This window comes from Silurus aristotelis, assembly GCF_946808225.1.
Source record: "Silurus aristotelis genome assembly, chromosome: 27".
Lineage (NCBI taxonomy): Eukaryota > Metazoa > Chordata > Actinopteri > Siluriformes > Siluridae > Silurus > Silurus aristotelis.
This window is the reverse complement of record NC_139600.1, coordinates 4,889,609-4,903,079: the sequence shown is the minus strand read 5'-3', so window position 1 is coordinate 4,903,079 and position 13,471 is coordinate 4,889,609. Positions and strand designations below refer to the sequence as shown.

The 13,471-nt window shown below is 37.0% G+C and overlaps 1 protein-coding gene across 1 annotated transcript in view; it reads left to right on the top strand.

Moving 5' to 3' along the window:
• Nucleotides 1-11,025, top strand: part of lmbrd1 (LMBR1 domain containing 1) — a 48,598-nt gene extending 37,573 nt beyond the window's left edge. Inside the window, exons 14-16 of the mRNA XM_083532399.1 lie at nucleotides 526-577; nucleotides 8,771-8,862; nucleotides 10,370-11,025. Coding sequence (XP_083388525.1) covers nucleotides 526-577; nucleotides 8,771-8,862; nucleotides 10,370-10,474 — 249 coding nt within the window. The 3' untranslated portion in view covers nucleotides 10,475-11,025. The remainder of the gene's footprint in view (nucleotides 1-525; nucleotides 578-8,770; nucleotides 8,863-10,369) is intronic.
• The last annotated feature ends 2,446 nt before the right edge of the window (nucleotides 11,026-13,471 follow it).

Here is a 13,471-nt window from a genome sequence, read left to right as displayed (position 1 = left end):
GAAAAACTAAATCTTATTACTACAAACTGGCCAGTTTAAGATTGAAAAAAATACCAGGTTGATTTAGATGTTGTTTTTTAAGCTGCATTTCTGCTCATCACATTTGTAAAGAGTTCTTATTTGAAATGTTTGAACCAATCCAGCTATTTCCTCAGAACCTTTGTTTATAATCTATAATCTATGTGAGGCACTCATACTATGTAGATTAGACATTTGCACTGTTAGTTGATTGCTGGAACTATCGGCTAATGTTAATAATCCATACCAATATTTTTTCCAGGTTGTGTTTATATATATATATATATATATATATATATATATATATATATATATATATAATAACTACTGTGTTAACAGCACCAACCTAACCATTGTTTGATTAATTAGTTATAAAACAGATTTATAGATTGGAGGGCAGTTAAAGGAAACCTTCAACAGTGCTTTACAAATAAACTATTTAATCTGCATGCCCATTAAAAACAGTATATTATTTATGATTCTTGCATTTAATTGCATGTGTTGCAGGAAAACAGCACTGCTGCCATCACCAAGACATGTGATGCAGATGCTCCGGATGGTAAGATTTTTTTTTTTCCTCTTTTCTTCCTTTAAGCCTTTTAGATTTACTGATGGGCTCTGGGTCAATATTATGATTTTGGTGGTTTAGTGGTCTGTGATGGTATATGGTTTATTTGACCCCATAGGCATTCATTAGGAACCATTAAAACCTTATTAATAATGTTTTTTGGAAAAAGCTGTTAGTAACCAGCTAAACATAAATTGCTTCATCATAATAATAATAATAATAATAATAATAATAATAATAATAATAATAATAATAATAATAATCATAATAGTATCCATTTTTCCAAGAGTCCATGTTTTAATGCACAAGGAAGAAGCCAGAAAAAGAGCACCATGTGTGTATGGCATTTATATCATTTTCTCTTTGAAATAGACTTTTTTCTCAGAACATACCTTTGTGCTTGTAGCTGTCAGTAAATACAGTAAATGCATTTGGTCGTGTTAAACACAGAGGTCTGATGATTTTCAAACATGAATTTCATGTTTAGTTGCCACCTTATTATGTCACAAAGAATAGTTGATTTCGCTTTGTAGTGTTTTCAGTATAATTTGCAGTGAGGTTCTCTATCCAGAGGAGGGCACTATAATACAGCACCCATATCTCAATGATGACATGACTGTAATAGTCCTGTCAGTTTATTAATATGCATTTAGGTCAGTGTAGCCAAAGGGAATCACAGAATCTTTTTAAATGTAATAAAGACAGACACTGTGTCTATAAGTTTGCCTTTCCTGCACTGCTTCTCCTTGAATGTATGCATATTCCAGTACAGGTATCGTCAAGATCTAAAAAGTACTTCATCTTTTCATTGCAAATTGTCACAGGCTTCTAAATCATTTGTATTGTACCTTTGAAAAAATCTCCAGTTGTGAGGTGGAAATCTGTTTCTTTCCAATTATATTATCTATTATATTTCTGGTCTTATACTGTATCAAACTTTAATTTTTGGCTTCAGGACTATTTTGGCATTGTTTATTAGAATGTAGGATTTATCCAGTCAATCCACCGCAGGTTTACTTGTAGGTATAAATGTAAGAAAAACACAGATTGCTGTATAACGACTCAACACACAGCCGTCCCTAATAAAAAAGGATTCAGAACTCCTGAAACATCTCCATAATGCATGACTGGAGAAGAATCCACCAACTGATATTCTCTTAGGATTTCCGCAGCCACTGTTAACACTTAAATGCTTCTACTTTAATTACATTTTACTCTCAGATTAGAGGCGTCACTGTGGGTATTAAATGAGATCTTCTTGCTCAGACTTCTCTTTTGGAAGTATTGAGAAATTCCCAAGCTGTTCCATAGGTTTCTGGAATCACTTCCTGTTCACGTAAAGAACTCCATTCCATTCAAGAATGAAAACATAATGTGTTCCTGACCAATTACATCATTTATAAACGTACAGGGTTTTTTTATTCCTTCTTTCAAAGCAAATTCTCTTTTCTCTTTCCTAGAATTGTTGTTGCAATGAGTGCAATAAGGGGAAGGAACTTACCCTTGTTGATAAGAAACGTAGAAACTCAACCACACTCACGACAGAAATTACATCAATTATTTCCAATATCATAATGGTTCCACTTCCTACTTCAGAAGCTCTTTGCTCCTGCAGAGAAGAGTTTACTGTTTTCTGAAATGTCCCGGTTTTCTGAGTATATACACTCACTGAACACTTTAATACTGGGAAGGAATTTTCCTGTGAACCTTTATACAGCAAATCTCCCATTCTAGTAAAGATGTTCTCCTTGATTCAGGTCCGATAGGAAGGCCAGTGAGGAACACTGAACTCAATCACCCTTTCATGAAACCAGTTCTTTGATGTTTTACGCCTTGTGACATGGTCCATGGTGGAGGTAGCCATATGAAGAACTTGAATGTTAGAGCTATATTGTAAAAACAGAATGTGGCAAGAAATCAGCCTGCGCTGTTGACATGTTGGTTTCCTGCTGTTAGCACAAAAAAAAAAACTTGACCATACCATCTGTGGGCGTCAGTAAAAATTGAGATTCATCAGACTTTTTTCGATTTTTCGATTTTTCCAAGCTTGAACTGCGATCTGCTTTCGTTGCTGAAATCCTCCCCAAGCTTCGAGATGCTGTGGATTCTAGAATGCTTTTCTGCTAATCACAGATGTACAAGGTGGTTATCTGAGATACTGTAGCCTTTCTGTCAGCTTGAACAAATCCAGCTATTCTCTGTTGACAAACCTCCAATCTACTAGGCATTTCTGTAAGCAGAAGTGCAGCACCCACCTGTTTCAATAAAAAAATTGTCAGGAGATTAAAATGTACAGGGAAAAAAAAACAGCCCATCTGACTCCATCACCAACAATTATCCCATTGTCAAAATGAGCAGGATCATGTTTTGATCTGATGGGTCTGATGGTTGGTGTGAACATTACACAAAGCTTCTAGACTGTACAGTATCTGCATGATTTTATTCATTGCACTGCACTGAGATTGGCTGATTAGATAATTGCATGAAGGTGTTGGGGTTTTCTTAATAAAGTGTAGCCACACATGCAGCAGGCAGTGGTGACTGCCCAAACCTTATCCTGTAGAGCTGAAGTGGTGTTAAGTATAATATGTGCCCTAGAGGTCCAGAAAGAGGGAAAAGAAAGTCATAAAGTAGTATGTGTAGTAGTACTAGTAGTAATAAAAGTAGTAGTTGGCAGGGAAGTGGTAGCTCAGTGGTTAAGATGTCGGACTTCTGGTTGTAAGTGCAAATTCTAGTGCTGCCAAGCTGCCACTGCTGGGCCCTTGAGCAAGGCCCTTAACCGTCAACTGCTCAGTAAATTACCTCAACTGTAATCTGCTCTGGATAAGGGGATCTGCCATAAATATAAAAAATTTAACTTATTTCCTTAATTAAGTTATAAGGTCTAATACTAAAAAGGTCATAATATAAAAATAAAACCCAATTAAAAAAATCTGATCTTTTTGTTTTGTAACTAATAACAGTTGTTTTTTTGTAACATTAAAAGCCGCCAAACAGAAACTAGGGTGAACGAACATGACATGCCGCCAAACAGAAACTAGGGTGAACGAACATGACATGCTGTCTTTAACAGCATGTCATATTTGTTGAAATATTTTGCTCAGATATACAACAAAGCCAGAAGGTCCCATAACCAATAGGATTCTGAACAATTCTGAATAGAAATGCTTATTTGGATCATTTGCACATTTAACTTGATTTATTGTTGCGAGAGCGCTGGATGTGGCTGAAAACAGACATCTTCAATTCTCTCTTTGTCTGTCTCTCAGTAACTCTCTTCCGTCCGCCTAAACACATAAAAAAAAAAAAAAAAACCGGGGCAAATTTGTCCGGCTTCATCCAGAGTCGAAAAAAAAAAAAAAAAACGCATTGTATACGCATCAAGTGTTGTTGCCATGGATACACTTCAGTGTGCCAGTTTAATGTGCAGCTTTAAAATGGGCCATACAGCGTCCTTACTTCTCCCATCGTCCTTGACATCTGAAAATCATTTCAAAATCCTGTCAAACTCGCATTTAGCTCCTTACATTTCTTTACAAATGTGGCACTTAATAGTCCTCTATTCCAAACTCAATGCTAAAGTAAGAGATGTTTATTTTGTGTCCTTTAATTTATTTATATATATATATATATATATATATATATATATATATATATATATATATATATATATATACATACGCACCTTCTGTGATTATTTTTTTTGTTCCGTTCTAAAGAATTCAATACCATCATGTGAGTGACATTTATATTTCTGCACAATCAATTATTTATATTCTGAAGATCGATTTATAACCTGCAAAACGTATAACCTGTTTGTAGAATTGAGAGTAAAAGTGATTTAGGTAGAAAGAAGTAGACTGGAATTATATTACCTTATGATGTAGTAGTTACATATTGTGTATCGTTTAAAGGCAAAAGCAACAGTACGTATCAAGTGATCTTTAACTTCACACTTCTAGCTTTATTACAGCCTGTTGCTCTCTTGGACCTTCAAGAAATTAAGGAATCAACATGTCACACATGCAAAGAAGCCCATCTTAAACGCATGGCTCATGGATGGAGATCTACTAAAGGAAGGAGTGTTTTTTTACGCATCGCTTCATTCTAAACAAGTTGCAATGCAAAATACATGGCTGTTTTCTGAGGTTAAGGTCAAATAAATAATTGCTTTTCTATCAGATTGAAGCCCACACAAGTGCAGGCTCTTAGCATTAAGAATAATAGATTATTTGCAACACTGGATAATTTGAGTATTCACTTCATCCTAACTGTTTCCTAGCAACAGACAGTTGTTAGGAGAAATGTATGCAAAAGATGTTCTCTCAGACGTTCAAATCAGTGACTTCAACATGTTCTCTTGTTCCCTCCTGCCACTATATTTCAACGAAAGGTTGTAAAGCAAGATCCTGCTTTCTTTAGACATAATACAAAATTACTGACCTGTGTTCTGACATCGTGCCATAGTGCAAACAACTTCCTGTCATCTATTTATTATTATCATTTTTTCCTTCAAGCTGCGGTGTGTGGGCGGGTCTTGTTTTCTTCATACACTCGTACTGCAGCCTGCTCAGAATTTGCATTGAAATCATTTTTCTACGAACTGATGATGGCAGTGTAGCACAAGGAGCTGCAGTAAATGAGAAATCTTATTATAAATATATATATATTATTGTTTATTATTAGTGAAACCAGACTCAACATAGAGCATGAAGACAAAATATTCTTGCAAATGTTTTAAAGTAATTATGGTGTTTTAAATTACCCCTGTTTCCACACGGACGGTTTTACTTGACGGATGTGTGCATCATGGTGGATTTTGGTGCTGATTTGGGACTTGGCTCATCAGTAAAACAACTGTTTAGTGATGGAAAATACATTTTCAGAGTATTATTTTTTTTGTATCTGAGAAAAGAAATGACGTTGTGAATCAATGTGTTGCGTTGAAGGTTTTAGTTTCGCCTGTTTTATATCTATATATTTTTTATATATATGACACATCTGATGTCACGCAATTGAAATTGCTAAATGCAATGCTGCTGTTCTTACTTTAAATAAATAGATAGAAATTCCTACTTGAATTTTAGATTGCGATTTGGTTCCGTCACATCAGGGGTTAAAGAAAGCTAAAAAAAAATGATTAAAGGTGAGTGAACATTTTAGGGTCCAAAACTCCAAACAAAGCAGTATGTTATAATAAATTGGTGACAATGAAGATACACACCAAGCCACAGGAACTACTGTGGTTCAGCTCATGCACTCAGCAGAGTCTTTATGGCTGTCTCCATCATGAAGGACGTTTCTTTTGTTCAGACTGGTGCCTAAACAGTCTCTGGTGAACTTTGTAAGCCCTGAACCGAGTCTGGGACATTGAAAGAGGGTGTTTTTTCAATCCGATCGCTGCCTTTAAGACTGTATTGCTTGTTGTTTTTGAGTTTCAGATCCCAGTCTAGTTCAGATTTAGTCTAATCAGTTTTATTATTGAAGTTCTGGCTCACCTTTCTTGCCTCAGTTTACATTCTGAATGTCGGGAGGTCAGTGATGTCCATGATCATTTGTTTAGTCAGACTACTGTTGAGAACCATCTGTGAGAGGCTTTGCCAGATCTGTAATTCAGAGTAACAGCTGCAGATGGAGAGATGCAGATGGCGGACGGAAGAGAGTTACTGAGAGACAGACAAAGAGAGAATTGAAGATGTCTGTTTTCAGCCACATCCAGCGCTCTCGCAACAATAAAAATGAATGCTAATACAATAGCTGTGTATTATTTAATTTTAGAAAAGCCACCTTTTCCTTGACTTGTATTAAGAACCAGAGCCTTTAGCATGACAGGTGTGTCTAACCAGAGGGGTCTTTTCACCCCTGCATACCACATCTGAAATACAGATCTGACTATTACAGCATGCACATAGTAGAGAGTACATAGTAGCAGTATAAATTTACTGTCCTCTGAAAACAACTCAACATACAGCCATTATTGTCAGAATCACTGTAAGTACACCCTCAGTGATGAAAGCTGTACATTGTGTAACTGCGCAAAGCCACACGTTCTGTTCATCATGGTCATGTTTTTGTCTGCTTGACAGAACCATACAGATTTGTGTATCTCTTATTCGAGCAGTTAGATTTTGGTGCTTTGAGTTTAATTCTCTCATACTGACCACTGGATGTTCAACATGGTACCTTAAGGCAAAGACTCAATCAGAATTGTTGGTCTCCACTAAGATGCCCAGGTTTCACTCTGGGTTCCAAGTCAGGATCCACTCAGAACAGACCTCGCAAGGGTTCATCAAAGAAGCTTAAAAAAACAGATGCATGAGTGCTGCAGCAGTGCTTAAGCGGTTGCAAAAGCTAAAGGTCCGCTCGTCAGTGCTGCACCGTACGCCGCACACTGCAACAAGTCGGTTTGCATGACCGTCATCCCGTAAGGAAGAATCTTCTGAAGCTGCTCACAGTAAAGCAGCCCGCAAACAGTTTGCTGAAGACGACCTGCACAAGAGCATTAATTACTGGAACCATGTCCTGTGATCTGATGAGACCAAGTCTCAGTCAAGCATGGTGGTGGTAGCATCATGGTCTGGGGCTGCATGATTGCTGCTGGTTCTGGGGAGCTTTGGTTCATTGAGGTAAACATGGATTCCAACATGTACTGTGACATTCTGAAGCACAACATGATGCCCTTCCTTTAGAAACTGGGCTGAACGGCAGTTTTCCAACATTATAACAACCATAAAACACCACCAAGAAGACGACAACTGCCTTGCTGAAGTGAAGGTGATGAAGTGGCTAAGTATGTCTCCAGACCTGAACCATATTGAGAACCTGTGGGGCTCCTTAAGTGTTAAGTGATAAAGCGCCATGTGTCTAACATCCAGCAGCTCCATGACGACATTATGGAGGAGTGGCAGAGGATCTCAGCAACACAAAATATACACACAGTTTTGACATGTTCCCTACTCACTTTTGTTGCCAGTTATTTGTACAATGATGGCTGTATGTTGAGTTGTTTTCAGAGGACAGTAAATCTGTACTGCTACACAAGCTGCATATCAACTACTCTAAAATATATACGTTTCATTTCTATACTGTTTGTTCCTTGAGAAGGAATGCTAAAATGGTTGCTGAAATGTGAGGGGTGTACTCACTTTTGAGATACTGTATGCTCGTTCCCTTTCATAAGTTTTCATTATACAGCAGTTTTCCATTTTAGAACTTGTCTGCGAGAGTGATAGAAACATGTGCAAACAACCAACCAGAGGTTTTTTTGTTCAGTCAACTTTATATGAGGTAATAAAATGAAATACTAGTACAATTCATGATAGCTCCCACTGCCCTTTTCTTGCCCCTAAGGCAACTGACCTCGAGAATGAGTTACCTTATTGAACACCACTGAATAATAATATAAAAAGTGCCATATTTTAGAGCCAACCAGTCAATCATGATGCATATGTACCACATCTGTCCCATGCAGATGCTCCACAAGGCTTTAGGTCCTTGCTAAGGTCGAATCCTATACAGATGTCAGATGACACTCAAGTCAGTCTTATCTATAGTTGTCACATCACTTATCCAGTGTCATTCAGGCTTTCACTTAACATCAGGAGGATCTGTTCATTTCTGTTCACAGAGGCCACTCAAGTGCTTCTTCATTCCCTTGACATTTGCAGGCCTTCCCTTCACACACCACCTGTAGCTGCCCATTTTTAAAACACTAGATCTACTCTACTCTGCAGCATTTTCCCTCTGGACTGCTAGGAAAACCAGATTGTACCTCACTATGTCTTAAAGTACAAGGAAGACAGGCATCCAGGTTTTTTGCTGTTTAACCCTCAGGTGGTTGAATGAATATCTGGCTTGCTAAATACCCTGGGTTTCTAGATTCTTCAAGTAGGGACTACATTTTAACAAAGCACTTTAATAGATAGCATTAGCATAGATTTCTTTATTGGTGGTATTATTATTATTATTATTATTATTATTATTACTCTGATTGAATTAAACATGATTGATTTTAGGCAGTAAACATGCACTCTACACTTTTGATAGCTCACACAATTGGTCTTAAAAGCCTGATACAGTTGTTTGTTATCTGGATTTCTTAGGTACCATTTAATGCTAATTGTATCTGCTAACTTTGCTGCGTGACTGTAATGCTTTATATTTCTAATTCCTATTTTGTTACAGACCAATGCACAGTGACAAGATCTTACCTTTTCTTGCACAAGTTTTGGTTCTTCAGCACTATCTACTACTTTGGCAACTGGGCATTTCTCACAGTAAGTACAGTGTCTGATCTTCTTTCATCTCCAGAGTCCAGCCATGATTCATCAACATAAATAGAAGTAGCTAACGGGAACTATGGAAGGGTATTCTGGGCAATTTTCATAAGGAATTGCTAAATGTATTAGCGTTTTCCATATGTGGACGTATAAATTCTGACCTCATCCAAACGCAATTGCTAATCTTGCTTTAGTGTTTTCGCTTTCGTGAATGCACAGTGACCACATTTCAAATGGCAACTGTTGTTCATGTGTCTTCCGAGTTATGACCATATCCTATTTAAATAGCATATATTATATATAATATCTGTGTCACGTATGTAGCCTGCCAAAACTCCAATGGAAATGCTACCTTTTGCACGTGCATTTCCGATTCCTTGCACGGAAAGCTGTCAGTCAAGTGTCAGGGGTGGGACTATATTATTGGGTGTGTTTATATTGGAAATTCGACAGCCAACAGGGGAAATGCCCAGTAACAGACGATTTTGCTGAAAGTTTAAAAAAAATGGAGGTAGTCAACGAAATTGTGGATACTACAATGCAGCAGCTGGACACATGAGTAAACACATATCACGTAGTCATTTCTCTTGGTATGTCCATCAAAGGACTTTGGTTTTTCTGTCCTTCACAAAAAGCCTGTTAGCCACTTTACTTAGGTTGGTGAAAACATTACTGATGTTGCTGTTCATCAAGGCCACAAACTCATTTAACATGTCCAAAACTAAATGAGTATGAGGAAATCTTCACGAGCATCATATAGTCTGCCACAATTTCACCGACTACCTTCATTGTTTGAAACATCTTGCAAAATCTTCTATTACTGGCATTTCCCCTATTGGCTGTGACTGCGTGTGATGTCACTACCGAATACAAACATGCCCAGTAATACAGTCCCACCCCTGGCACTTGATTGACAGCTAACAGTGCAAGGAATCGGAAATGCACATGCGATTCCATGTGAGTTTCTGCAGGCTACACACGCGACGCGGAGAAAGTGAAAAAGCAGACGTGGTCATTTATAATGCTATTTAAATAGACACGGGAAATACAGTTGCAAATGGATTTTGCTTTTCCATTTGAAACTTGGCGGTCACCGTGCGCTCACGAGAGCGTAAGCGCAAACGGTAATGCGAGATTTGCAGTTGCGTTTGGATTACGTCCCAATGTTCGCGTCCACATGTGGAAAAATACAATTTGCAATTCCTTTTGAAAAGTGCCTGGAATATCTTTCCATAGTGAACGAATGCGGAATAACATTAGGAAATGCATTATGTATTAAACTGCGCAGGATATCGCACCAAACCATGCGATTCATTACAACCCCATTTCCAAAACAATTGGGACGCTGTGCAAAATGTAAATAAAACCATAATGGAGTGATGCAAATATCATAAACCCATATTCTATAATACGTTCAGTTTTTATTTACATTTTACAAAGCAACTTTTTTCAGAATTCGGGTTGTAAAATGCCCTTTTTTGTTGTTTGTTTTAAATTTTTTTAGGTGTTCCTCATTGGTTTGGTGGTGTCCTGCTGTAAAGGGAAGAAGTCAGTGATCGAGGGTGAAGTGGAAGCTGATGATTCTGACTGCAGTGATGACGAGTACTAATATTAAAAAAGTGTTGAAAGTGTGTTATTTTTTGTGTATTGCTTCTTAAATCCAAGGAGTTGTAATGTGTAATTATATATATATATATATAGGAAAAAAGTTGCATTTTGGATCTGGTTTAAACTGTTTGTGGAGGAAAAAGAAATTGAGATAATTTGACATTAAAGACTTTCATTGCATTTTTTAAAGCTATAGAAAGTAAGGAAATAGGATTAAACATCGCTCTCTATATTTTTCTTAACTTGTAATAAATGTTCTGCATGGAAATAAACAAACAAACAAGAAATGAAAGACTTTTCTTAGGCATTCTTTGATCTAGTATTTTCTGGCTGTGTGTGTGGAGATGATGATGTTACATTGCCTACTGATGAGGATGTTTCTGACTGAGAATGTAATAGTTATTTTGATTACGTTCTAGCAGAAGTTTTTAACTAAAATCTGCCATATTTAGAGCCCGGATATGATGTAAAGCACAATCAAAAGTGTATTTTCTGTTTTGGAAATGATCTTTGTTTATTCGATTGAATAAAAGATGTGAAAACTTGGAAGAATTCATAATGAATGATTCTTAAATAGTAAACTTTCTTTCGGCTTCTCCCATTAGGGGGCGCCACAACGGATCATCCGTATTCTTGATCCGCATGTTCGATTTAGGACAGGTTTTTAAGCTGGATGCCCTTCCTAACGCAACCCTCCTCATTCATCCGGGCTTGGGACCGGCACTAAGAGTGCACTGGCTTGTGCAACCCTAATGGCTGGGGTTGGTTCCCTGACCGGGAATTGAACCCAGGCCACGGCGGTGAGAGCGCCGCATCCTAACCACTAATCAGTTTAGTGGCTGAGATCCACAGTGTAGGTAATACTATAATATCTTCAAAGGATCCCCAATATTAAATATCTGTGAGCGGCAAATGTAGGTGAAGCTCTAAATGTAAAGTCAAATTAATGAGAATCTGTCACTAATTGTAGATCTTCAGTAATTGTTGTGACTGATTGTAGTTGTGTTGCTCCTGACCAGATTGTTAGTTCCCATTCACCTACATATCAGAGGACCTCAGAAAAAGAGTTGTTGCTTATTTACTTGTCTTTTTTTTTCTTTTTCTTTTTTTTTCTTTTACTAGATTTTGGGAAATTATGAAGAAAATGTTTGGAAAAGCTTGAAGTTAAAAAGTTTCTAAAAGGTGCACCAAAGACATTGAAAGTCACTTTTTTTGGAAATGATATATATTTTACTAATAAGTAATAAACTATTAAAAATGCTTTATATGCTTGTTTTTATTCATTTGACCCTAAACAGTAAGATTTCCAGTATATGTTGTATATGAAAATAATGCATTCAGTGAATTGTTGATGAAGGTATTATGAAACAATTAATTACTTGTTTATTAATTCAATTTGATTCAATTCATTTTTATTTGTAGAGCACAAAAGAAAAAGCTTGAGAGGAATCAGACTCTAAAGGGAAGCCATCCTCATCCTCAACACCTAATGTCCATTCATTACTGTTAATCATTGTCTATAAAAGCAGGACTGTTCATGCAAACTGTGGTCCTGCTCCAATGTAGTAGACTGGTGATATTAATTACAGTTCAAATCCATTCTTGAAGTTCTTAAGATGCTCAGTAACTTCATTGATCTGTGGGCTGTTGATGTGGAACCATCCCCAGCTGCATAAAGTGGTCTCCAATTGAAGAGAACTCCAAAGTTTCGAAGAGAGTTAAGGGACAGGAACACTGGTGACTGGTACCTCTGGAGCAAGTTAACTTAAGAAAAAGGAAGAGAAATCTATTGTTTTTAAATAAAGTTAATTGTGTAACTAGCTTTTACTTAACATCTACCAGCCCCTAGTGGCAGTTAGAGTGGCAGACTGGACAATGCAGGGGTTCTCTATTATGTATTCTTCAGCTGCATTATTTCATGGATCCCAGTGCTTTCCATGTGTGAGCTTCTCAGGTATTTACAAGCAGCAGTGTTTTATAATGTTTCTATTAACCATCAGAAATAGGAAGCAATTGTGATCTGCTAGGATTTCCACACAACTCTCTCTAGAGTTTGCATGGAATTGTGCAATAAACAAAACAATCCAGTGAGCAGTAGTTTTTTAGTAGTGCTTATAGAAATGCCTTTTCAATGACAGCTATCAGTAGAACTTGGCTGGTTCAACCAACCTTAAAAGCTACATTAACTCAGATAATCACTCTGTACAATCGTGGTGAGCGCCTCAGGATACACAACACATTAAAACGTAATGCCACATCAAAGCCCACTTTTGTCAGACAGGAACAAAATGCTGAAGGGCACAGGGTTATCACAATTTGACAATTAAAGATTGTTAACTGTCTGTTAATTCTATGTTTCTGCTAAGATGTTAACAGATGCTAGAGTCAGAATTTGGCACAAAGCAATTCTGTTCTTTCATATGATCTGGTTGGTTTCTTTTCTGCATAAATATTAAACAAAACTTCATCACAAGTCCTAAAAGTAGACAAAGTTATCCCAATCAAACAATGACAAAATTATTACTTATGGTCAATTATTTATTGAGCAAAATATTCCAATATTAAATATTTTTAAATACACAGTTGAAGGTCAGGTTGGAGTTCATCTGTTTTCAGTCCACAGGGTGAAAATCATGTGTCAGTGATGAACTGATTTATTAAAAAAAAGGAATCGATTAAAGAATCTATCACAAACTGTGTTTGTTGAAGTGTATCATGGCACAAACCAAGGAGATTTCTAAGGACCTCAGAAAAAAATGTCTTGTTTTTTTATTTACTAGTTTTTGGACATGATGACAGGAAACGGAGCTACTATCCAAAAACTGTTTCTCCCATCTGGTTAAAAGAAATGCAGCAAAGACTTCAAGAGTTTTCGACTTTAATAGAAAATTGAATAAATAATATACACAGTATACCTACTACAAACTTCTTCTTCTTTCGGCTGCTCCCATTAGGGGTCACCACAGCGGATCATCCGTCTCCATACCACCCTGTCCTC